This window comes from Gymnoscopelus braueri (assembly GCF_963280865.1).
Source record: "Gymnoscopelus braueri genome assembly, chromosome: 13".
Lineage (NCBI taxonomy): Eukaryota > Metazoa > Chordata > Actinopteri > Myctophiformes > Myctophidae > Gymnoscopelus > Gymnoscopelus braueri.
Window position 1 is genome coordinate 8177078 of NC_137615.1, and position 21284 is coordinate 8198361.

General features: G+C 39.3%; 5 protein-coding genes across 6 annotated transcripts in view; 3 read left to right on the forward strand and 2 right to left on the reverse strand.

Moving 5' to 3' along the window:
• LOC308098723 (cytoplasmic phosphatidylinositol transfer protein 1-like) overlaps positions 1-21284 on the forward strand; it is a gene marked incomplete at its 5' end in the record, with an annotated part of 188967 nt that overhangs the window by 38190 nt on the left and 129493 nt on the right. The gene's annotated exons all lie outside the window — the stretch shown is intronic.
• The window catches only part of LOC308098728 (SMH class II histocompatibility antigen, beta-1 chain-like), a 42551-nt gene that overhangs the window by 18401 nt on the left and 2866 nt on the right, over positions 1-21284 (forward strand). Inside the window, exon 3 of the mRNA XM_080447157.1 lies at positions 10697-10831. Coding sequence (XP_080303283.1) covers positions 10697-10831 — 135 coding nt within the window. The remainder of the gene's footprint in view (positions 1-10696; positions 10832-21284) is intronic.
• Positions 1122-3342, forward strand: LOC308098793 (rano class II histocompatibility antigen, A beta chain-like). Its single transcript, XM_080447224.1, has 5 exons — positions 1122-1214; positions 1336-1596; positions 1725-2018; positions 2246-2380; positions 2544-3342. The coding sequence occupies exons 1-5, from the start codon at positions 1169-1171 to the stop codon at positions 2585-2587; spliced, it is 780 nt and encodes a 259-aa protein (XP_080303350.1). The 5' UTR covers positions 1122-1168; the 3' UTR covers positions 2588-3342.
• On the reverse strand, positions 4476-6792 carry LOC308098731 (H-2 class II histocompatibility antigen, A-Q alpha chain-like). Of its 2 annotated transcripts, none has more exons than XM_080447161.1 (4): positions 6670-6792; positions 6160-6414; positions 5299-5577; positions 4476-5093 (listed from the first exon to the last, which is right to left on the reverse strand). In XM_080447161.1, the coding sequence occupies exons 1-4, from the start codon at positions 6722-6724 to the stop codon at positions 4972-4974; spliced, it is 711 nt and encodes a 236-aa protein (XP_080303287.1). In that variant the 5' UTR covers positions 6725-6792; the 3' UTR covers positions 4476-4971. The 2 variants fall into 2 exon arrangements, with proteins under 2 accessions (XP_080303287.1, XP_080303286.1); XM_080447160.1 differs by having other exon boundaries at positions 5299-5580.
• On the reverse strand, positions 15796-20805 carry LOC308098738 (H-2 class II histocompatibility antigen, A-Q alpha chain-like). Its single transcript, XM_080447169.1, has 4 exons — positions 20692-20805; positions 19856-20095; positions 19441-19722; positions 15796-15987 (listed from the first exon to the last, which is right to left on the reverse strand). Exons 1-4 carry the CDS (start codon positions 20744-20746, stop codon positions 15872-15874), a joined length of 693 nt encoding a protein of 230 aa, XP_080303295.1. The 5' UTR covers positions 20747-20805; the 3' UTR covers positions 15796-15871.

The window sequence follows — 21284 nt, forward strand, 5'->3', positions numbered from 1 at the left end:
GTGTGTGTGTGTGTGTGTGTGTGTGTGTGTGTGTGTGTGTGTGTGTGTGTGTGTGTGTGTGTGTGTGTGTGTGTGTGTGTGTGTGTGTGCGCGCGCATGCATATTTTTTACACATAGAAAGTAATCCAATCTACTGTACAGCAAGTGGAATGCCTACCAGAGTAAATGTATTATCTAATTATTGGCAGTAATGCTCACCATATCTCTACCAATCATGACTCTGCACACTGTTTTGTCTTTTAATATTGTGGCTTTTCTTTTTGTTTTAGCAGTTTGAATCTTACATTAGGGTTAAAGGTCAAGTTAAAGTCTCCACCAAGGATAATTAGTCCTTTCCCTTGTGTTATCATCATCTCTATCAGTCGAGTCGTACATTTAGGACCTTCTTCAGGGGGACAATAGACATTAACACATTGCATGCCAGTCGCGTAGATCTACGCGAACCTATTTAAAGCCGCAGCGTGCCAGTCGCGTAGATCTACGCGAACCGCCGATTCCCATGTTAAGTGCCCCAGGTGCACTTTCCGATTTTTTTGATCCATTTCCGTTTCCGGTTTCCGGTCGGAAACGGAATTATTCGGGTTCCGGTTTTTTCGATCGTATCCGCTTCCTGTCTGGGATCCTGTTTAAAACTCGATTTTCTCTGGTTGTTGTTTTTCTCCTCGCTGATCACTGTTTACCGTTGATCGGCTGTAGCTTCAAGATGGCGGCACGGATTTGGAAACTGTTTTCGCTAGCCGTTTCTCACGGATCCGCTGTGTGTTTAGAACCAAATGAACGCGCACTTTTAACTTATTTAGCGAGGTCTGTGGCGACATGAAAGAAACTAAAAAACAACAATAAAACGCTGGCACTGGTGAGTACATTATGAGATTAAACTCTGGCATGGAATGTGTTAATTAGGGATAATACTTAGGTTGTCAAAAATAAATATCTTTGATAAAGATTATTATTTGGTTTTAAACAGTACGTTGTAGTAAATACAAGGTGCGTATGTACACTTTAGACATCACAAGTGGTGAGTGTGTTTTATTAAAGGCGGGTCCCATCGTGAGACAGCCGCAACATTGATTCATTTCCTTGTTTTTGTTTCATGGTCAGTGTTGAGCTCCAGTGTACAAGTTAACCTCTCATGACACAGACGTTTTGATATTTATTGATCACGAACATGAAAAATTATCTTCTTTTAATTACTTTTTCCCTTCTCGGTCTGGGTGAGTAACTTAAACTTCTGTCGAGTATAATTGAAATATAAAACAGCAGCATTTCTGTTCAGAAAATGCGTGAGTTAGTTTTTAGTAGTGACATCAATACTTTTGTGTCCTTCCATTACAGTTCCTTCAAATGGACATTTCATGCTGTCAGTAGGTAGGTGTATATTCAAAGGTGAAGGGCTCAAGGAACTCGAGTACATCGTGAGGTTCTATTTTAACAAACAAATAATGATGACCTACAACAGCACCCTAGGCCACTGGACAGGACATACCCCCCGGGGCATATTAGTAGCAAAAGTTTGGGAAGAAGATGAGAGTGAAAGAAAAATGGAGATGGACTTATTGTGCATCAACAACAAAGTAGCAATACAAACAAATTTAGGTAATGGCAGAAATTATCCCCTATGTGCACATAATCATGTGCCTTTAATAAATCTCAGGGCATACACGGGTGCTGATTAATAGCTTGCTAATGTGTTATATTTGTACACCATTACTTGTTTGTTCCAGGTGTATTTAGAGCTAAACCCAACATGAGAGTGAAATCAGTGAAGCCGCCCAGTGGCAGACATCCATCCATGCTTGTGTGCAGTGCATACAACTTTTACCCCAAACAAATCCTAGTCACATGGCTGAGAGACGGCCAGGAAATCACTACAGATCTCAGTTCCTCTCAGGTGTTGTCTGATGGAGATTTCTATTATCAATTCCATTCCTTCCTGGAGTACACTCCAACATCAGGAGAGACGATCACCTGTAGGGTGGAACACTCCAGCCTCACCGAGCCAATGCTTCAACACTGGGGTAAGAGTATTTTATAATGTGTGTTTATTGAATGAGCTCGCATATGATTCAATTCAATTATTCTATTGTCATTGCAGGTGCAACAAAATGTGCAACTCCTGAGTTACAGTAGTGTGCTAAAGAATAGCCAAAATATTTGGTATACTTACAGTAGATAAACAACAACATAGTAAACAGTAAACACAGTATGATATTTTTCTAATAGATGTTTTGTGTGAACATTTCAGACTCCGCCCCTCCTGAGTCAGACAGGAATCAAATAGTGGTCGGATCAACTGGTTTGCTGCTTGGCCTGGTCTTTGTGTTCACTGGATTGATCTACTACAAGAAAAAGTCTCTAGCACACATCACTCTGTGCCAAGGTAAGAGAACTGACCACAATCACACCTATATATAAACCTCCAACCTCCATGACAGGTTCATTAATGTGAATTAATCTCACTAATTTAATACAAATAAAACAATAATTTAAACAGTATTGTACATTTATAATTCTAGAAAATAATAATTGACTGATTTCAACAGAAATTCCTGTTGAAGCACTCCTTCCAACTGGAAGGGTGGATTAAACTTAAAGTCCTGTTGTCCTGGGGCATTAAGTGGCTCAGGAGCTAGAGCGGCCGCCTGGTAATTGGAGCGTTCCTGGTTCGATCCTGGGCTCCCCCTGTGGTACTGTCAAAGTGTCCTTGAGCAAGACAGTAGACCCCTAACTGTTCCTGATGAACAGGTTGGTTGGTGCCTTGCATTGGTTTCCTCTGCCATGGCTGTGTAAATGTGTGTGAATGTAAAGCACGTTGGATAAAGTAAGATATATAGATATAGAAGATGCACCATTTACCATTTATTTTACCTTTTAACTCTTTCCAACTGGAGGGATGGATTCAGAACCAGAGCTGTAACTGGTGCATGTGAGGTGGTCTTATCCTATCTGAACAATTATAATGTGCTGCTGTTATATGTGGGGATGATTATATTGTTTCGTTTTTGTTGTTGTTGTTTTATTTCATTCATAGAGGTTAGTGCAGTGTTTATCTTGTGTATTGTTTAGTGTCTAGTATACAAGCCGTGATGATCTTAAGGCGCCGATTCCACTGGGGCTTTTTCTCTGGCTTTTTTTCTCGTCTGAAAGCGCCGGGGCGCCCGCCTGGAGGCGCAGGGTAAATGCCCAGCGCAACGCCAAGCTACTGGAGTTTCCCAAAACACGGTGCTCCTGTTAAAAACAATTAAAAACATGTGCAACGCTCAGGAAAAAACATGTTGGTGGACACGGGGCCTAATGCTGCATTTGTTTGGGTTAGTGTATCTATAGGGATGATCTTATCTATGACACATATTAGGGGTGGGACGATATGGGTACCTCACGATACGATATGTATCACGATATTAGGCCCACGATAACAATATATATCACGATATCTGAAAATGCCGATATATTGCGATATCACGATATATTGCATGAAAATTCACCAACGATATATCACGACAGTCCTTGTATTCAATTCATAAACACATAAAATAGCACCAAACAGTTCAAAATCATCATTACACAAATACAGAGTAGGAAAAACAACGTATAACAAACTTTAAAAAAACGATATATCGATATATCGATATATCGATATATCGTCCCACCCCTAACACATATGTTACTGTTTTTATTATTACATTTAGACCATACAATGCAAAAGCGACCGATACTGTAGTCTGTACTTTTAACAGCATGGAATTTGTATTCTGTCTGAGCCATTCATTTTTGTACCAATTGTTGTAAACCTCCTACACCTTCTAGTTTGAAAATGTTGAATGGGTGAAATGGGGGCATCTCTCTCTTAGTTAAATACAGTAGTTTAGAAGTGTAACATTACAACAAAAAACTGAGGCCTGAGGAAAAATTAATTCTACAGGCATGCCTGGGAGATGAGTCAAATAATATCAAATAAACTTTCTTGCCAACACCCTAATGGATTACTGTGCAATTATATTATCCTGGTCTTTTAAAAATATTCAAAACTATTTTGATTATGTGTATGGTGTATTTCGGTATTTTTTAAATAGTATATAGTAAATAGTATGCGGCTGTGCTAATTGTCCTGTACCTTCATAACATAAGACTAATAATATATAATAATGATGATGATGATGATAATAATGAATGATAGAACACTGGTGGGGGTTGGATGTCATGACAAAACTACATTTGCCAAAGAAATGTCTTCCATATTTGAACAAGTTTGTCTTTTCACTCCTGTCCATAATAATAAAAAAGCAGGGCAAACTTTGAAAATTCAGACATTTCTCCTTTACCTGAAATCAAAAACCCTAAATTCTAACTTTAAAATTTCATAGTAAAGTACTATGTTTCAGCTTCAGGCGTATTGCTTTTTGAGCAGCATAGCAATATCCAGCAGTTAACAATGGAGCAAAATCAGAGAAATTAAATCAGACGTACTGTATGTGAATAGAATAAAAACGTATTTCCTTTTTTATTTTGTGATCAAAACAAATTAAGGCATACCGTAATCAAACACCATTGCACACAAGATTTCATTTATATTTACAAAACAAGTGCATACAAATGTGTAAAGTATGTATAAAGTACAATTACAGATGAACAACTTCCTCATGCAGATTCAGATTAGGAAAATACATTTTGAAGTCATTCTGTGGTTCTCACATTTCTTGTAAAAAATAATATTGGTAATATTTGGAAATAGAGCCACAAATTTGCAATGCAGCAATTCATTTAAATGTTTTGTCAATAAGGTTAAAAAGCCACCCTCCCCTCTAGTGTGAACTGTAGCACAGACTCATTGTAGCACAAAGTATAGAAGCAGAAATATGTCAATTAATAGTCAAGTCAAAGCCGGGTGAGAGCATCTGTTTACTATATAAAAGTGTTTTACTTACTTATCAATCTAAACAGGACAAGACGTGACCAGACATTGTATTTATTTCAGTTCAAATGTTTAGCTCTAACAAAGAGGAATGTTCCAGTTGTGATGCCCAGCAGACCCAGAGTCAGACCAACTCCACAGAAGACAGCTGGAGCAGAGCTGCTCTCAGTGATGTCAGGATCTGTGAAAAACACATCAATGAAACCCCATGGAACTGTTTAATGTCTCCTTTTACCTTACACACTAGGGCCACATTCATATCAATATCTGACAAAAACTGATTATGTTTATTATAGTGCTTGCTCATAAATGTATGATTTGGATGTGATGTGGTTATTTGACAGATGGAAACATTTCATAGTTTAAATAATACTTGTATGAGTTACCCCAAAACCTGGTCTGAGGCTCCTGCAGAGCTTCATGCTCCACGGTACAGGCATAGACGTCTCCCTCCTGGGGGGTGAAGGTCAGGGTGGAGATGTGGCGGAACGTCCCGTCAGGATTAGGTAAATATGAGAGAACACGATCTTCTAAAGTGACTTCTACGTCATTCTTGGTCCACTTCACTTTGATGGAAGGAGGGAAAAAGTCTTTGACAAAGCAGATGAGAGTGTTCTCCTCCCCTATTATCCCATCATCTTTGGGGTAGATCACAGTTTCTGGGGCTTCTGAGGGTTAAACATAATTTATTTTACATATTATTATAGTATTTATCAATGGGCCAAAATGCCCAATTCACACCGGCAGCGTCTACGCTATGTAATAGTGTGTGTCCGAAGTTATGAGTGACAGCCTGTCACCGTGTGTCAACGTTTGTGTTTGCTATCGAGGTGAAGAAATGGACTGAAATGGAAAGCAGCCATTCTGAAAACAAATATCTAAACTAGCAGCTGTAGATGTCCAATGAATCAATATCGAGCAATTACATGACATATTGATTGGCTAAAATGAATAGGATGTTTACCAACAAGGTGCGAGTGACGTGACCATAAACAGGGTTTACAGCTAGGGCTTGCCCTAGGTGTAACTGTATTTTAAACTGCTGTACTGCTTTTCAGTATAGGTCTGTCTTTTGGTGACTGCATTTCCCTCGCAGGATTTTAAAGATCTTATCATATGTTATCTTATGTTATCTTACTGTTTCTAATATCCTTACAGCCCAACACTGGGCCTCGGCCCACAGTTTGCAAATCACTGTCATAGATGCTTCTGGAGTGAATTGGGTGTAATAGAGACCTGTTGGTTACCTTTGTCCTCTTTCACGATATCGTACGTGGTATCTAAAAAGTTCTCCTGCATCGTACCAAGACACCCCTCTTGGTAATACCTTGCATAAAATGTGGCACTTTCTGATTGGAGGGTTGACGGGACCCTGCTCTCCCACTCCACCGCCGCTCCACTCTTAAAATCTACGTGGTAGATTTCGTCATCATCCAGAGTCATCGCCAGGAGAGTGTCACCGGACTCGTTAAAGCACCCATAGCTATGTTCAAGTACATGAACTGCAAATAAATGAGAAGAATTTATGAATGACCGTCACTTTTTGTCACTAACAGTCAGTTTAGGTTACTTTTGAGGGCAAACATCCCTTAAATAAATGATTCTGCAATCAAATCACTGTGTTTACCTTTAACTTTGACTCATTCTAGTTATGACAGGACGATACTATGTTACTGATCTTCTATGAAGTGAGGATATTTGATCACTTGTAAAACTACATAAGATCAGGGATAGGGAAAAAGAAGTACAGTACTTACTTTGTTCACAGGTGCAAAAAGCTCCAGAGAAAATAATAATAATTTCAAAGTACATTCTATCGTCTTGCTGAGGCTCGCTGCAGTATCGACTGTATTAACTCAAGCATAGCATCGGGGCGAGGCTTTGACAAGGAGGAGGCTGGCAGGCTGCTTGATTCATAGTGGCACTAACAGGAAATTATTCATGCAAAGACGGCTGTATTTTTTCCTCTGTCTACTCTAGTTAATACGTCTTGGTCCCTGGAAATTTCAATTACATTTTTGTCTTGTGCCAAATTACAAGTTGTACACTTAGAGCAATGTCCCACCCAAAAAAAAAATACATTATGAAAGGTAAAGACTGTCTAACCAACATTAATGTTTACTTAGCTAATTTGAATGTGTGTCATTGTACATTTGCGTATATTTGTGCTCTGCAGTATACCCATAAAACTGCCCAAAAATAGCCCAGGCTTGTATTTATTTGAACAGCGCTTTAGTAGAGACATGCCATTATTAGAGGCAGGTGTTTTTATACTGTAGTTATACATTAAATTGGAGAATCATTTGTTGGAAATAGCTATGCAATCAACAGACAAATTGTGCAGTGAGATAATTTGTTACCCCCACGCTATCTCCGCGCGTCCGTTGTATGGTGAAATTAAGAGCTGACAAGACTGTTAAAATTAAGTGTATTTATCAATCAAGCAGTGAGTTAAAAGAATTACAGATTGAATATAGAAATGTGATAGTCTCTGGGCTCACACTATCGCTTCCCTTATCAGCAACAAGTTGTACTGAGGCCAGTTCACGAAGCCCCCCTATCTGTCCCTAGAGCCCCTATATACTGAAATGTGGGGTTGGTCTTCAGGTTGGGAGAGACACCTCCTTCGTCTGCCCGTTGCCATCTGACTCAGCAATTCTCTGCAAGCCGTTGGTGAAGCAATTCTATCAAACCTGCAGTTTATTAAAGTTAGAGACAGACAAAGAGGAACAGAAACCACAAATGCAGACATATGTACAGACAGACGACCTCTCCTTACTCCAATGGCCGGGCCATCTGACCGTTTGACATTAACAGTTGCTTAATCATATCCTGCTGCCACATCTATATTTTTATAAGCTAAGCCACTCTTTACTACTTGAATCCACAAGGATTTTCCACTGCCATCGTTCTGAGATTTTCAACAGCAATGAGCACAATTATTATATTTGTCTTAATTATTTCATTGACTATTAAAGTATTATTTTTGGTCTTCATTACGACAGCAATGAAACAATAATACTTAAAGCAACCACATAATCTTATTAGACCAACAACTGGTAATAACTAAAGCATTAGAGGATATGAACTCTCAACACATTCTAGTTTCTGGTGGTGAGTGTTTAAAGTGAATGTGGAAGCTCTACACCCTAAAACGCCTGCGTTAATTTAACCACTTTCATTTGTTCCCTCCCCTAAGCTGTAATGAGATCTGAACCCTTGTTTATGTAATTGTAAGACCCTGTGTACATTACATTCCAAATCCACCCAGCCGGTCCAACCAGTCTATGAATGAATGGTTTTATTTCAGTCTTAAGCCATGTACAGAGTTAGTCATAACAAACGGCACAAAAGCAACACATGGACCGAAAAGGTGTGGGCTGAAGCCGTAGCTTATAATGCCTACCCTTTTTTTTACCTTATATTATAAATAAAACAGAAACAATGGCATAACATTTATGCAAAAGACAAAAACAAAATGTGGACATTTCACTATATTAATAATATTTTATGGACTATAATGAAGTTTTATATTTATCTACTATATTATCTTTAAACATTTTCTTGAATTTATAGATTGAACTGCACTTTGTTAAGTCGTTATCACAACCATTCCATATTTTTATGGCCATAACCGATGTACAGTACATCTCCTTTTATCTATGTGTTGAAGTGTGCCTGAGCAAAACACTTAACCCCTAACTGCTCCCGGGTGCCGCCGTTTTAAAGGTAGGCTAAGTGATTAAATAGCTCATAGTACTCATCATTGCTATAGTTTTTTTGTTCAGTATTAAACAGGAGTCGTTTCGTCTCTCCAGCTCTGTATTAAACAGAAAATGTATTTTCAGGTCAGGATACCAATTTTATCCAATGTTGATATCCTTTTAAAGCTTTGGTTGTTACCAGTTGTTATTATAATAAGATTGTGCGGTTGCTTTAATTACTATTGTTTCATTGCTGTCCTAATAAGGACTAAAAAGAATATATTAACAACCAATGTAATCATTAAGACAAATATAATAAGTGTGCTCATGATTGTCATGCACTTGAATCCATTTAATGAAAAGGTTATCTCAGAACAATGGCAGTGATTTAAATAGTAAGAGTGGCTTAGCTTACAGAAATATATAACTAACGACAGGATATGAATAAGCAACTGTCGATCAAATGGCCCGGCTGTTGGTGTGAGGAAAAGGTCATCTGTCTGGATTTGTGGTATTGGTTCCTTTTTGTACTTCTCTAATCTTTAAGATGCAGGTTGATAGAAGTGCCAAACCGATGGCTTGCAGAGAATTTCTGAGTCAGATGGCGACGTGCAGACAAAAGGAGATGTCGCTCCCAACTTGAGGACCACCCATTATTCTATGTATTAATACGGCTCCAGGGATATTTAGCGGGGTTCTGACTTTGTGAACTGACCTCGATGCAACCTGTTTGCTGATAAGGAAAGTTAGAGTGGGAGCCCAGAGATCTCTGTTGTTGAGTACATTTCTGTATTCAATCACTAGTGGTGGTGAATGTGTTTTATGAAAGGCGGAGTCCCATCGTGAGACGGCCGTAACCTTAATCCTTTTCCTTGTTTTTGTTTCATCGTCAGTGTTGTGCTCCGGTGTACAAGTTAACCTCTCAGATGTTTTATAGTTGTGGATACTTACTGGTATAATTACTTTCACTCTTCTCGGTCTGGGTGAGTAACTTAAACTTTTTTTATTTGTATCAATGAAATGTAAAACATCAACATTTCTTTATGAGTTCAGATAAAGGGCATGTTTATGTGACATCAATACTATTGTGTCCTTCCATTACAGTTCCTTCAAATGGACATTTCATGCTGTCAGTAGGTAGGTGTATATTCAAAGGTGAAGGGCTTAAGGAACTCGAGTACATTGTGAAGTTTTATTTGAACAAACAAATAATGATGACCTACAACAGCACCCTAGGCCACTGGACAGGACATACCCCCCTGGGCATAATAGTAGCAAAAGATTGGGACGAAGATGAGGTGGAAAGAAAAATAGAGATGGACTTATTGTGCATCAACAACAAAGCAGCAGTACAAACTAATTTAGGTAATGGCAGAAATAATCCCCTACATGCACATGATACCATATGCCTTTAATAGATCTCAGGGTATACACGGGAGCTGGAAAATGGCTTGCTAATGTGTTATATTTGTACACCATAACTTGTTTGTTACAGGTGTATTTAGAGCTAAACCCAACATGAGAGTGAAATCAGTGAAACTGTCCAGTGGCAGACATCCAGCCATGCTTGTGTGCAGTGCATACAACTTTTACCCCAAACAAATCCTAGTTACGTGGCTGAGAGACGGACAGGAAATCACTACAGATATCAGTTCATCTCACCTAATGCCCGATGGAGATTTCTATTATCAATTCCATTCCTTCCTGGAGCACACTCCAACATCAGGAGAGACGATCACCTGTATGGTGGAACACCCCAGCCTCACTGAGCCAATGTTTCAACACTGGGGTAAAGGAATTTTATAATTGTGTTTATTCGGTGAGCACATATGATTAATTTCAATTATTGTCAGTGCAGGTGCAACTCCTGCACGGGTTAGTGTGCTAATTAAAGACTAGCCAAAAGAAGAAAATAAATAAATTAGTGCAATTTCCTTGAGGGAGTAAAGTTACACAGTTGTCAGTTCGTCTCAGGTGTTGACTGATGGATATTTGACTGAATGAAATCCGTTCAAGTATTGTCCGTAGTAAACACACTGCATGTGTGGTTTCTAAGAGAAGATTTGTGTGAACATTTCAGACTCTTCCCTTCCTGAGTCGGACAGGAATCAAATAGTAGTTGGATCAACTGGTTTGCTGCTTGGCCTGGTCTTTGTGTTCACTGGATTGATCGACTACAAGAAAAAGTCTGCAGCACACATCACTCTGCACCAAGGTAAGAGGACTGACCACAATGACACCTGCATAAGTCAGATGTAGGTGTCACAAATTAATAGGTTACTGTTTCTAAATCGAAAATGAAGGCAAAATAACAAACGGCACAAAAACAACACATGGACCGAAAAGGTGTGGGCTGAAGCCGTAGCTTATAATGCCTACCCTTTTTTTAACCTTATATTATAATAAATAGTCGGCAAATTTGTTTTCAGTAACCTCTTACTCAACCGTGATCACGTTTTTAATTGTTGTGTTGCTGAATATCTTTGTCAGGTCTCCCTTGAAATAAAAAATATTCTTAATCTTAATGTGACTTTCTTGGTTTAAATCAAATAAAATAAAAAATCCTTTAAACAGGGTTGTTATTATATAGTTCTAGAAAATAATAGTTTTTTGCTTTTATGATTTCAACAGAAATTCCTGTTGACCTTCTTCCAACTGGGAGGATGGATGAAGCTTCGGGTCCTGTTGAAGAACTCCTTCCACCTGGAGGGATGAATGAAGCTTCAGAATCAGAGCAGTGAGGTGGTCTTATTGTAATGCTCTGAACAATCATAATGTACGATTGTAATATTGCCTGCATAGATACATTATTTAGGTAATTATTAGAGCAAAGATAACGTATGTTCTATTTTTGTTATCAAATAGTTTAATGAATTAATTGTTTTTTCACTTGTGTGAATGAGATGCCTCTTTTAGAGATATTTTGTAAAATAAAACTCTTTGTACATGGTGGAGTGTTGTTACATGGTACATCAGTGGGTTTTATTAGACGAGGAATAAAACAAGTTAAACTAGAAAAAGTGCTCCTCGGAGCACAGGTCTCCGCCAGGTCAGGTAGGCTATTGTAGGCCAACGTGAAAAGGGTGCCATTTCTTCTTAGGCCTTGCACGACAATCGGACACTGACTGCATTCATGATTTGAGGCATTTTGTTTAAAAAAAATGTGTTTAGCTAAATTAGACCTGTTGGTGGCGCTATAACAAACCAATGTCTGGTGTGGTGGCATTTGTTCCTCAACATAGTGTGAATGTGCGTGCAAAGTTTGAGCGCAATTGGACGGTGCGTTCATGATTTGCGGAATTTTGTTCAAAACAAGCCAATAATGCAAACTTTAGATGTCAATCTTAGCCAATCAGCATGGAATATGAAAAATCAAACACATCCGTGGTGATCACATGACTATAGAGATCATGTGTACCGATTTGCATGAAATTTGGATAAAATTGGAAGGAGTAGTATAAAATAATGTGTTTTACATAAGTCGGCCTCCTGGTGGCGCTATAAAAGGCAGATGTGAAAAATGCAGGGCAAAGGTTTTTCCTTGACCTCTAGGGAGTGTGCATACAAAGTTTTACACAGATCGGTGCAATTATAGGTAAAAATACGAAATGGCCTGTTATAGCGCCACCATGAGGCTGCTTTGAAAAATGTCAAATGGTAGTTCTTCCTCGGCTTAATGGGAATGTGCGTGCAAAAGTTCACAGAAATTGCATGCTGTGTTCATGATTTGAGGCATTTTGTTCAAAATGGAGCACTCCTGCAAACTTTGGAAGACATTTTTAGCCAATCAGGATGGAATATGAGAAATCTGAAAGACCCGTTTTGTTTAATGACTATAGAGATACAGTGTACCGATTTGCGTGATTTTTGGACAAAATCTGTAGGAGTACTGTCAAAAAATATGTTTTGCACAAATCGGCCTCCTGGTGGCGCTATAAAAGGCCCATGAGAAAGATTTGGGGCAAAGGTTCTGAATTGGCATCCAGGGAGTGTGTGTGCACAGTTTCGCTGCGATCAAGACAACGGTGGCAGATATTAGCTGGTCACAGACGGACGGACACACGGACACAAGGACACACACACGGACGGACGGACGGGGTGGAAAACATACTCTCTCGCCATGCCTTTCGGCCTGGCGGAGACAATGAATTAACTATGGTACAGACTGCAGTCAGTGAGATAACCAAAAGATAGTGGTCTAGAAAGTTCCACAGAATCGCCGACACAGGGCTGTGTAAGTTTGTGGGCTGTAGCCATATCAGGACCGAGGAAGCTCCAGGGGGGAAATAGCATTGGTGACAATGCGGTGACTAGAAGCCTTACTGAAAAACATGTGTCGCTATTTTTAGGATGCTTTTTTTTTTATCTAAGATGTTCTTTTATTTTATTCATAGACTTTAGTGCAGTGTTTGTCTTGTGTATTATTTAGTCTCTAGTATAAAATACACGATGATATTATAATGATGCATTTGTTTTGTTCAGTTATAATCAGTCTGTAATGTATCCAGAGGGATGATCTGATCTATGACACATATATTACTGTTTTTATTATTAAATTGAGACCATAAAACACAAAACTGATTGATATCTGTAATCTATACTTTAACAACATGGAATTTATATTTGTCTGTATTTCATTCAAACCGGGTCATCTGTGTCATTTTAGATTTTAAACGTTTAAAAAAATAGCAGATCTACAAGCTCACAGTGTGTCACTTCGTGCCGCGCTGCGAGCTAGTACATCTTAGCCTGATTATCAGCCTGAAGCTGCGTGGAGCTTCAGTCTGAAATTGGCTGCAATGTCCGCGATTACCAGGGGGAGGGGATTGAAATTGCCCTAAACCAATCACAAGAGACCGACGGATCCGCCTACATCTGACGTCATCGCACAGCTTGTTTTAGCAGATATTAGCTGATTGGCTTGTCGTTAGACCACCCCCACCTACGACTCTGATTTGACAGATTTTTCTTCGATCGTGAAAAGCCACAGGCTGACATTATGACACCAGACCAAGAGGAGCTCACTCAGAGAGTGGGCGGGGTCTATGGTCTGGAACCAGACTAAGTACATCTGCTATTTTTTAAACATCTTGAAAGCGTGAGAACTGCTGATTTAGAAGGCCTTTGTAGAATCGGCCTCACCAAAAGCTTGTTGCACCATTCTTTTTATTTTATTTTTTGCAAACCTCCTCCATACTAAACACCTTTTAGTTTAATAATGTTGAATGGGTGAAATGGGGGCATTTCTCTCTTAAAGCCCCTTAAAAGATACAGATCAGAACTTCCCACTCTTAACGCCAGAAAAGTGCATTTCAGTGACTGTGGGGTCAGAAAATAATGAGACAAGTTTATTTGCTTTGATTTGATTTGTTTGTAACTAATCTGGCAAAGAACCGTTTGAAGTTGTATTGTGTGATGCATCAGGGTTATATTGCCCATGAGCAAGCAAGCTGCTCATCTGGCACCGATAAATAAGTCACAGCCAGTGTTGTTTTAGAGGAACGATTAGTGAAGTCATGAGGAAGAAAACAGAACAATAGCAGAACGGTGGCGGTTGGATGTCAAGAAAAACAACTACATTTGCCAAAGAAATTACTTCTTCTATCTCAGAACAAGTTTGACTCGGGACTTTTCACTCCTCTGACATTTCTGTATTTCTGTATGTTCACCTGAAATCAAAACTCTAAATTCTAACTTTACAGTTTGATTGCAAGGTACTAAATATGTTTCTGCTTCAATGATATTGCTTTTTGGTGGAGCAAAATGGAGCAAAATCTGAGTAGTTAATCAGACTGATGTATAGAATAGAATAAAAACGTATTTGTGGATTTCCTTTTTTATTTTGTGATGAAAAAATAAACAAAGGCCTACTGTAGTCAAACACCATCTCACAGAAGATTGCATTTATATTTACAAAAGTGCATAAAAAAGTAGTTATATTTGTATAAAGTACAATTGCTGATGGACAACTTCCTGTTGTAAAGAATCAATCTGTATATTTCTCTGCCGTATCAACCTCTCTCGTACACTGGAGTGAAGCTTTGAAAAGGAGGAAGCTACAGGTGGTTGTGATGCTGCCAACAGGATCATGTTTTGTTCATTGTTGATGCCAGGGTTAGATGTATTTTTCCCTCATTCTCAGTCACCCAACAACATCACATTCTGGGTTGCACTCAACAGCAGTGTGACATCAATTATTAGGTGTTTTTCCCATAGTGAGACATTAATACTTAGGTGTTTTCCTTATTACAGTTTCCTCAAGTGGAGATTTTATTCAGGTCTATAGTTGGTGTACAGTATATGGTCCAGACAACAAACATGAACTTAAAGGATTGGTTTTATTTTATAGGAGATACAAAGTTCACCTAAAGTTGGACAGAATCAACTCCAAAGATGCAGTATTTTCCAGCTTAATCACAATATTTGTTTATATTCATCCATTTTTAGCTACTTTTTAGGAAATTAATGTATTGCTGTTTTTTGTGTGATTAAACTGAAGTCATACTGTAATCAAACACCAGTTCATACAAGATTCCAGTTCAAAGTTACAGAGAAGTGCATAAACTAAAGTACTGTTGGACAACTTCCTGTGGTAAAGATTCCGTTTAGGAACTGTCATAAAATGCCTGTTGAATACATTCTTTGTAGTTCTGGCATTTTATATTATGTAAAAAATATTATTTAACTTGTATAGGTCATCTTTGGAATCTTTGCAAACAAAGCCATGAATTTGCAATGCAACACTTGTGTTAAATTTAAATACATATTTAAAACCGAAGAATAAAAAAATAAAAAACATCAATAAATGAAGATTTTTGTTTTTGTTTTTTTGGGTCAAAAAGTTAAAGCTCTATTCTGATCATATACTTGCTATAGAGTGTTTGTTCAGTAACAGGGGTCTGCCTGTCTCTCCAGCACTTTGATAAACAGACAAGGTTCAGGTGGTTTGCCAATTTCATCCAATCAGGAAAGAGATTTGAGCTTCAATTTGATAGTGTTCCAGCTCCAATTTCATCTGCTCATTTTTGGGGTTTCATTGCTTCTAATTACACTTGTTTATCCTGTATCTTGTATGTGTTCTCTCTGCTGGTGGGATGAAAAATGTATTTTCTGTTTGCTAAAGAGCTAGAGACTCAGGGAAACCTGTGTTACTGAACTATTTAACACTTATTTTAACAAAACAAAACAAAAAAAAATCACTTAGAGCTATTTATCACTCAAAACAGCATTAGGCCTAAGCATAATGAAATAGTATTCATTTTTTAGCTTTAACAAGGAGGAATGTTCCAGTAGTGATGCCCAGCAGACCCAGAGTCAGACCAACTCCACAGAAGACAGCTGGAGCAGAGCTGCTCTCAGTGATGTCAAGATCTGTGAACAACACATCAATGAAACCCCATGGAACTGTTTGATCACACCTTTGATCATACTAAATTACATACATACAAAAAACATTATTACTTAATGGACTTTTTAGATATCGTCGCTGTCGGGCAGAAACCTCGTATGTTACTTTTCAGGAAACGTAAAATAAATATTAAAACAATTTTGTGTTCCAATGGATCCAATGTATTTTTTTTTTAGTCATAAGCTTGTTTTAATACTTTTCATTAGTTAAATATTTATAAAACCCACAGACAAACTCAGAAATTCATGAAATAGCCAATCTATAAGGGCACAAAGCATCGCATGGCAATATGTAGGTGTAGGGCATTCATGTATTTAAAAAAAAGGTTAAACATTTAAGTATGGAGATACAAGGTTTCATCCCGGCAGTGACAATATGTATCTCTTCATCCAAGCAAGGGCCAAACATCCATTAGGCTAAAGGGGAATTCTGCCTTGGTCGGGGGGGGGGGGGGGGGTGTATTAGGCTTTTGGGGCCCTATTCCAGGTCGAAGTTGCTAAAGCCACTAATATCGGATTTAGGACTATAGGGGCGTTCCCCCGCAAAAGTTGCACTACCCGTTACATTATGCATAGGTGTGGTTTGGGCGTTGCAATGATAAAAACCAATCACCGTGCCAGATGCCATTACCTTTAAGAGAAGACTGCGCTAGCCATTATCCCCAATCCAATATACACTGTCCTATCTCCCTGTCTGCAGTGTTGCCTGGTCTGATTATTATTGTCTCCGCCAGGCCGAAAGGCATGGCGAGAGAGTATGTTTTCCACCCCGTCCGTCCGTCCGTGTGTCCGTGTGTGTCCGTCCGTCCGTCCGTCCGTCTGTGACCTGGATGCCAATTCAGAACCTCTGCCCCACATTTTTCACATGGGCCTGTTATAGCGCCACCAGGAGGCCGCTTTTTGCAAAACACATTTTTTGAGAGTACTCCTACAGATTTTGTCCAAACGTCACGCAAATCGGTACACAGTATCTCTATAGTCATTAAACGAAATGGGTCTTTCAGATTTTTCAAATTCCATCCTGATTGCCTAAGAATGGCTTCCAAAGTTTGCAGGAGTGCCGTTTTCAGCAAAATGCCTCAAATCATGAACACAGCTTGCAATTGCCGTGAAATTGTGCACGTACATTCCCACTAGGCAGAGGAAGAAATGCCACTTGAAATTTTTCATGGTGGCGCTATAGCAGGCCGATTCGTGTTTTTACCTATAACTGCACCGATCTGTGTACAACTTTGTATGCGCACTCCCTAGAGACAAAGGAAAAACCTTTGCCCTGCATTTTTCACATCTGCCTTTTATAGCGCCACCAGGAGGCCGACTTGTATAAAACAATTGTTTTGATATTACTCCTTCAGATTGTATCCAAAATTCACGCAAATCGGTAGACATGATCTCTATAGTCATGTAATCAAGACGGATCTAAGATTAACATCTAAAGTTTGCAGGAGTGGCCCGTTTGGAACAAAATGCTGCAAATCATGAACGCAGCGTTCGATTGCCGTGAAACTTTCCACGCACATTTGCACTACGTTGAGGAACAAATGCCACCCTTGAACATTGCCCTATTATAGCGCCACCAGGAGGCCACAATAGCCTACCTGACCTGGCGGAGACCTGTGCTCCGAGGAGCACTTTTTCTAGTTGGGCTTGTTTTTCTGAAGTTGCTTGTAAATAATGGCAGGACGGTTGTGAGCTTGTAGAGCGTCTATTTTCAAATAGCCAACATATATATTAATATGCACATTGTTTAATGGACGACATATATCCACAAGTTTCCTAAGGCGTTGTGGGCATCACTTCCTGTCAATTTGATCAGGATATCAGCATATGGGGGCGGCCATAGCTGAGTGGTTAGTGAGCCCGCCTAGGGAGCCAGAGGCCCTGGTTGCCCCAGGTACGATTCCAGGCCACGCCAGCATATGTGTCGATGAAATGAAATATGTCCCTGAGCAAGACTCTTAACCCCTAATTGCTCACAGGCCCTCATTGGAAACAAGCCCGCAACGACTTTCATGAACGTCCTGTTAAAAGGAATTATCCTTAAATGAAATCGAGAGGAAGTGATGCCCACAATGCCCTAGGAAACTTGTGGATAGGTTTGAAGTGCTCTTGTGGCCTATTATAGTCGCTTCTTTTGGCCTTGTTTTCATAGACCTGGTTGCTTATTTCTCTCGCAAATTCTGGCAACACAGGTCCTGTGCGCAACAGCACACAGTAAGGATTTTACATGGAAACATACACCTGATGTTTGGTTTCTAAGCTCTGAACTTTGATTGCCTTTCAATAAAACCATATTTGATAGACATAAGTATCACCTAAATGTGACTGATTAGAGAGAATTTTATATTTTTGTAATCAGTTCATTATTTCCTGCATAATCGAATCGAATAAAACTGACGTGTGTAATTTGGAAAGCATTGCATTGCGCCACGCACAAATTGTCTTCTTTTAATAGACTATCATCTTATATTAACACAATTGACACAAGGAATTGACACCCTCCCTTCCGCTGATTATAGGAACATTATAATCACAGAGATTTGTTCACAATAGTAGCCTAGTAGAGAGAGGTGCGTGCTGTGCATCCTGGCCGTCTTCAGGAATCCATTGCAGCCTGTGCGCTCTTGCGGGTGGTTTTAGAGTCCGCTGTGCGCTTTCCCAAAGGTGTGTGGGCAGAATAACAATTTTGGGGATATAGCAACAACACGCCCACGGGCACGCCTCCACCCGCAAATAGCGGGGTCGGCATAATGGAGAACGGGTATAGCAGGTGCAGAATAGCGCTTAGGGACAGCGCCAGCTCCCTTATCCGTATTTAACGGGTAATGTGTAGAAAATCACGGGTAATGGTTAACGGGTGCGGCTTTAGATTAAAGATTTTTAGATTAAATTTGTCCATCAATATGACATTTAAACGTGAAATGGTTATTTGACAATCGAAAGCATTAGTTTGCGTATAAATTATTACTGGCCATCAACTGGTTGGGCACTCATGGGGTGCAGGTGTAAAGTAAAATGTTCAACACCGCAGAGTCTAGGAGTTTGAATTCACTGCGTTGCATCTGGGTTTGCCTAGTGTCTATACGTGTTCGGGATAGGGAAGCTGGGCGGGGACGGTTGCTTCATTAGCGCCTTTTACAGGCTGGGGTGGGGAATGTTGAAAGGGTGGAGTAGTGTGGAGGCGCTACATCCTCTCGGTGAGGGCACCTCACCGGCAGGAGCCAGTAGTGTATAACAGCAGTGGCAACACAGAAATGTGTGAGAAGGGTTAATTGGCATAACAACTAAATTGGCTACTCTAATTTGGAAAATAACAATAACAATAATGATGATAATAATAATAATAATAATAATAATAATAGTAATAATATTTTTATTATTACATTATATAAAACTTTGAACTTGTAAGGTTCTCACCCCAAAACCTGGTCTGAGGCTCCTGCAGAGCTTCATGCTCCACAGTACAGGCATAGACGTCTCCCTCCTGGGGGGTGAAGGTCAGGGTGGAGATGTGGTGATAGGTCAGATCAGGATTAAGTAAATACGAGAGAACAGGATCTTCTACAGTGACTTCCTCATCATTCTTGGTCCACTTCACTTTGATGGAAGGAGGGAAAAAGTTGTTGACAAAGCAGATGAGAGTGTTCTCCACCCCCATTATCCCTTCATCTTTGGTGTAGATCACAGTTTCAGGGGCTTCTGAGGGTTACATCAGGGTGAAAGATACATTATTTAGCTATTTAATTATTTATAAAATAGTTAGAATAGAAATTATGTCGTACATCTAAAGTGTATTATCAATGAGACCTGTTGGTTCAAAAACGTGACTTACCTTTGATATAAGGCACAGATACATCATCCCAGTTGTGCTTGTCATGTGGGCAGTACTGATTGGCTTCGTACGCTTCAAGGTAGGCATAGGGAGGACGTATAGCTGATGGGAACCTAGAGTCCCACTCTAGCTTTCCTTTCTTATAGTCTGCATAGTAGACTTCATCACCATCCAGTGTCACAGAGACTAGAGCATCACCAGTCTCGAAGCAACCACCGTGATGTAGAAGTACATGACTTGCTGAAAGAGAAGAATTCACAACTTAATTTCTAAACTAGCTCTTAAGCAGTTTGCCCACTGAGTCAGAATTGTTCATACAGTATGCGTTTCTTTAATCCGTCATGCGATAAAGGTCATTAGGCACAGCCAAGGCATGCGAACGCATGCATGCACGCACGCACGCACGCACGCACGCACGCACGCACTCACCTCTCTTCCACACTACCCATTACTTTGGATAGTTAAGCCCAGGTATTTAAACTTCTTCACCACCACTACTCCTTGCACCCTCACCGTTCCACTGTCCTCCCTCTCGTTCACACACACAAATTCTGTTTTACTGCTGACTTTCATTCCTCAGATGCTGGATTAGTTGTTTATCACCTTTGTTTATTTAGGCACTACACTGTTCTCTCTGCGTTCTATTTATATGATTAATTATAATGACCTTGTTTATTGTAAGTCACTCTAGATAAGAGTCTGCTAAATGCCTAACTTGTAAAAAAAAAAAAAAAACTCTACCCACCTCTGTTTGTTCCTGATCATCACTGAAAGGAGGACATTTGATCACTTGTACAAACTACATAAGATAGGATATGAAATACTCATGTACTTACTTTGTTGACAGGTGCAAAAAGCTCCAGAAAAAAGGAGAATCATTTCAACGTACATTGTATTGTCTTGTTGAAGTGTGCTGCAGAATCTACTGTATTAACTCACACGTACATTTGGCGAGGATTTGAAAAGGAGGAAGTTATTACTTAATCTCATTCTGGTGCCAACAGGAAGTTGTTCATGCAAATAAAGCTGTAGTTTTTCCTCATTTTGTTAATATATCTGTGCCTGGAAGAGGTACCAGTGTTGTGGAAGGCATAGTGTATTGGTACAGTGCCAAAGAAAAAACACCTTGTTGTTTTAAATTATTTTAGACATGTTTCACTCACTTCTCGTTCTCACAGAGCCTACTGAAAACTTAAGAGGATTGTTTAAAACTTGTACTGATAAGCCAATGTCTGGTGCCGGATTAATGATAGCAGTTTTTTTTAAATGATTTATACTTTATCTAATTAAAAAACAATACAGGGCACAAACACAACATAAATAGTAGCTTATTCAGAGCCTGAAATGCCATTAGTCTGGTGGTTTTGTCCCAAATATTAGGTGAATCATTAACTTTTTCATAAAAGCGTGAAACTTGGTACAATTTCGG

What these genes read in the sequence shown, in the direction of transcription:
- LOC308098793 (XM_080447224.1), top strand. Translation starts at nt 1,169, where the DNA reads ATGAAAAATTATCTTCTTTTAATTACTTTTTCCCTTCTCGGTCTGG. An exon ending in AGCAATACAAACAAATTTAG is followed by an intron (nt 1,597 to 1,724) that starts GTAATGGCAGAA and finishes TGTTTGTTCCAG; the next exon opens with GTGTATTTAGAGCTAAACCC. An exon ending in GCCAATGCTTCAACACTGGG is followed by an intron (nt 2,019 to 2,245) that starts GTAAGAGTATTT and finishes TGAACATTTCAG; the next exon opens with ACTCCGCCCCTCCTGAGTCA.
- LOC308098731 (XM_080447160.1), bottom strand. Translation starts at nt 6,724, where the DNA reads ATGTACTTTGAAATTATTATTATTTTCTCTGGAGCTTTTTGCACCTGT. An exon ending in TATCGTGAAAGAGGACAAAG is followed by an intron (nt 5,581 to 6,159) that starts GTAACCAACAGG and finishes TTTAACCCTCAG; the next exon opens with AAGCCCCAGAAACTGTGATC. An exon ending in GCCTCAGACCAGGTTTTGGG is followed by an intron (nt 5,094 to 5,298) that starts GTAACTCATACA and finishes TGTTTTTCACAG; the next exon opens with ATCCTGACATCACTGAGAGC.
- LOC308098738 (XM_080447169.1), bottom strand. Translation starts at nt 20,746, where the DNA reads ATGTACGTTGAAATGATTCTCCTTTTTTCTGGAGCTTTTTGCACCTGT. An exon ending in ATCTGTGCCTTATATCAAAG is followed by an intron (nt 19,723 to 19,855) that starts GTAAGTCACGTT and finishes TGTAACCCTCAG; the next exon opens with AAGCCCCTGAAACTGTGATC. An exon ending in GCCTCAGACCAGGTTTTGGG is followed by an intron (nt 15,988 to 19,440) that starts GTGAGAACCTTA and finishes TGTTGTTCACAG; the next exon opens with ATCTTGACATCACTGAGAGC.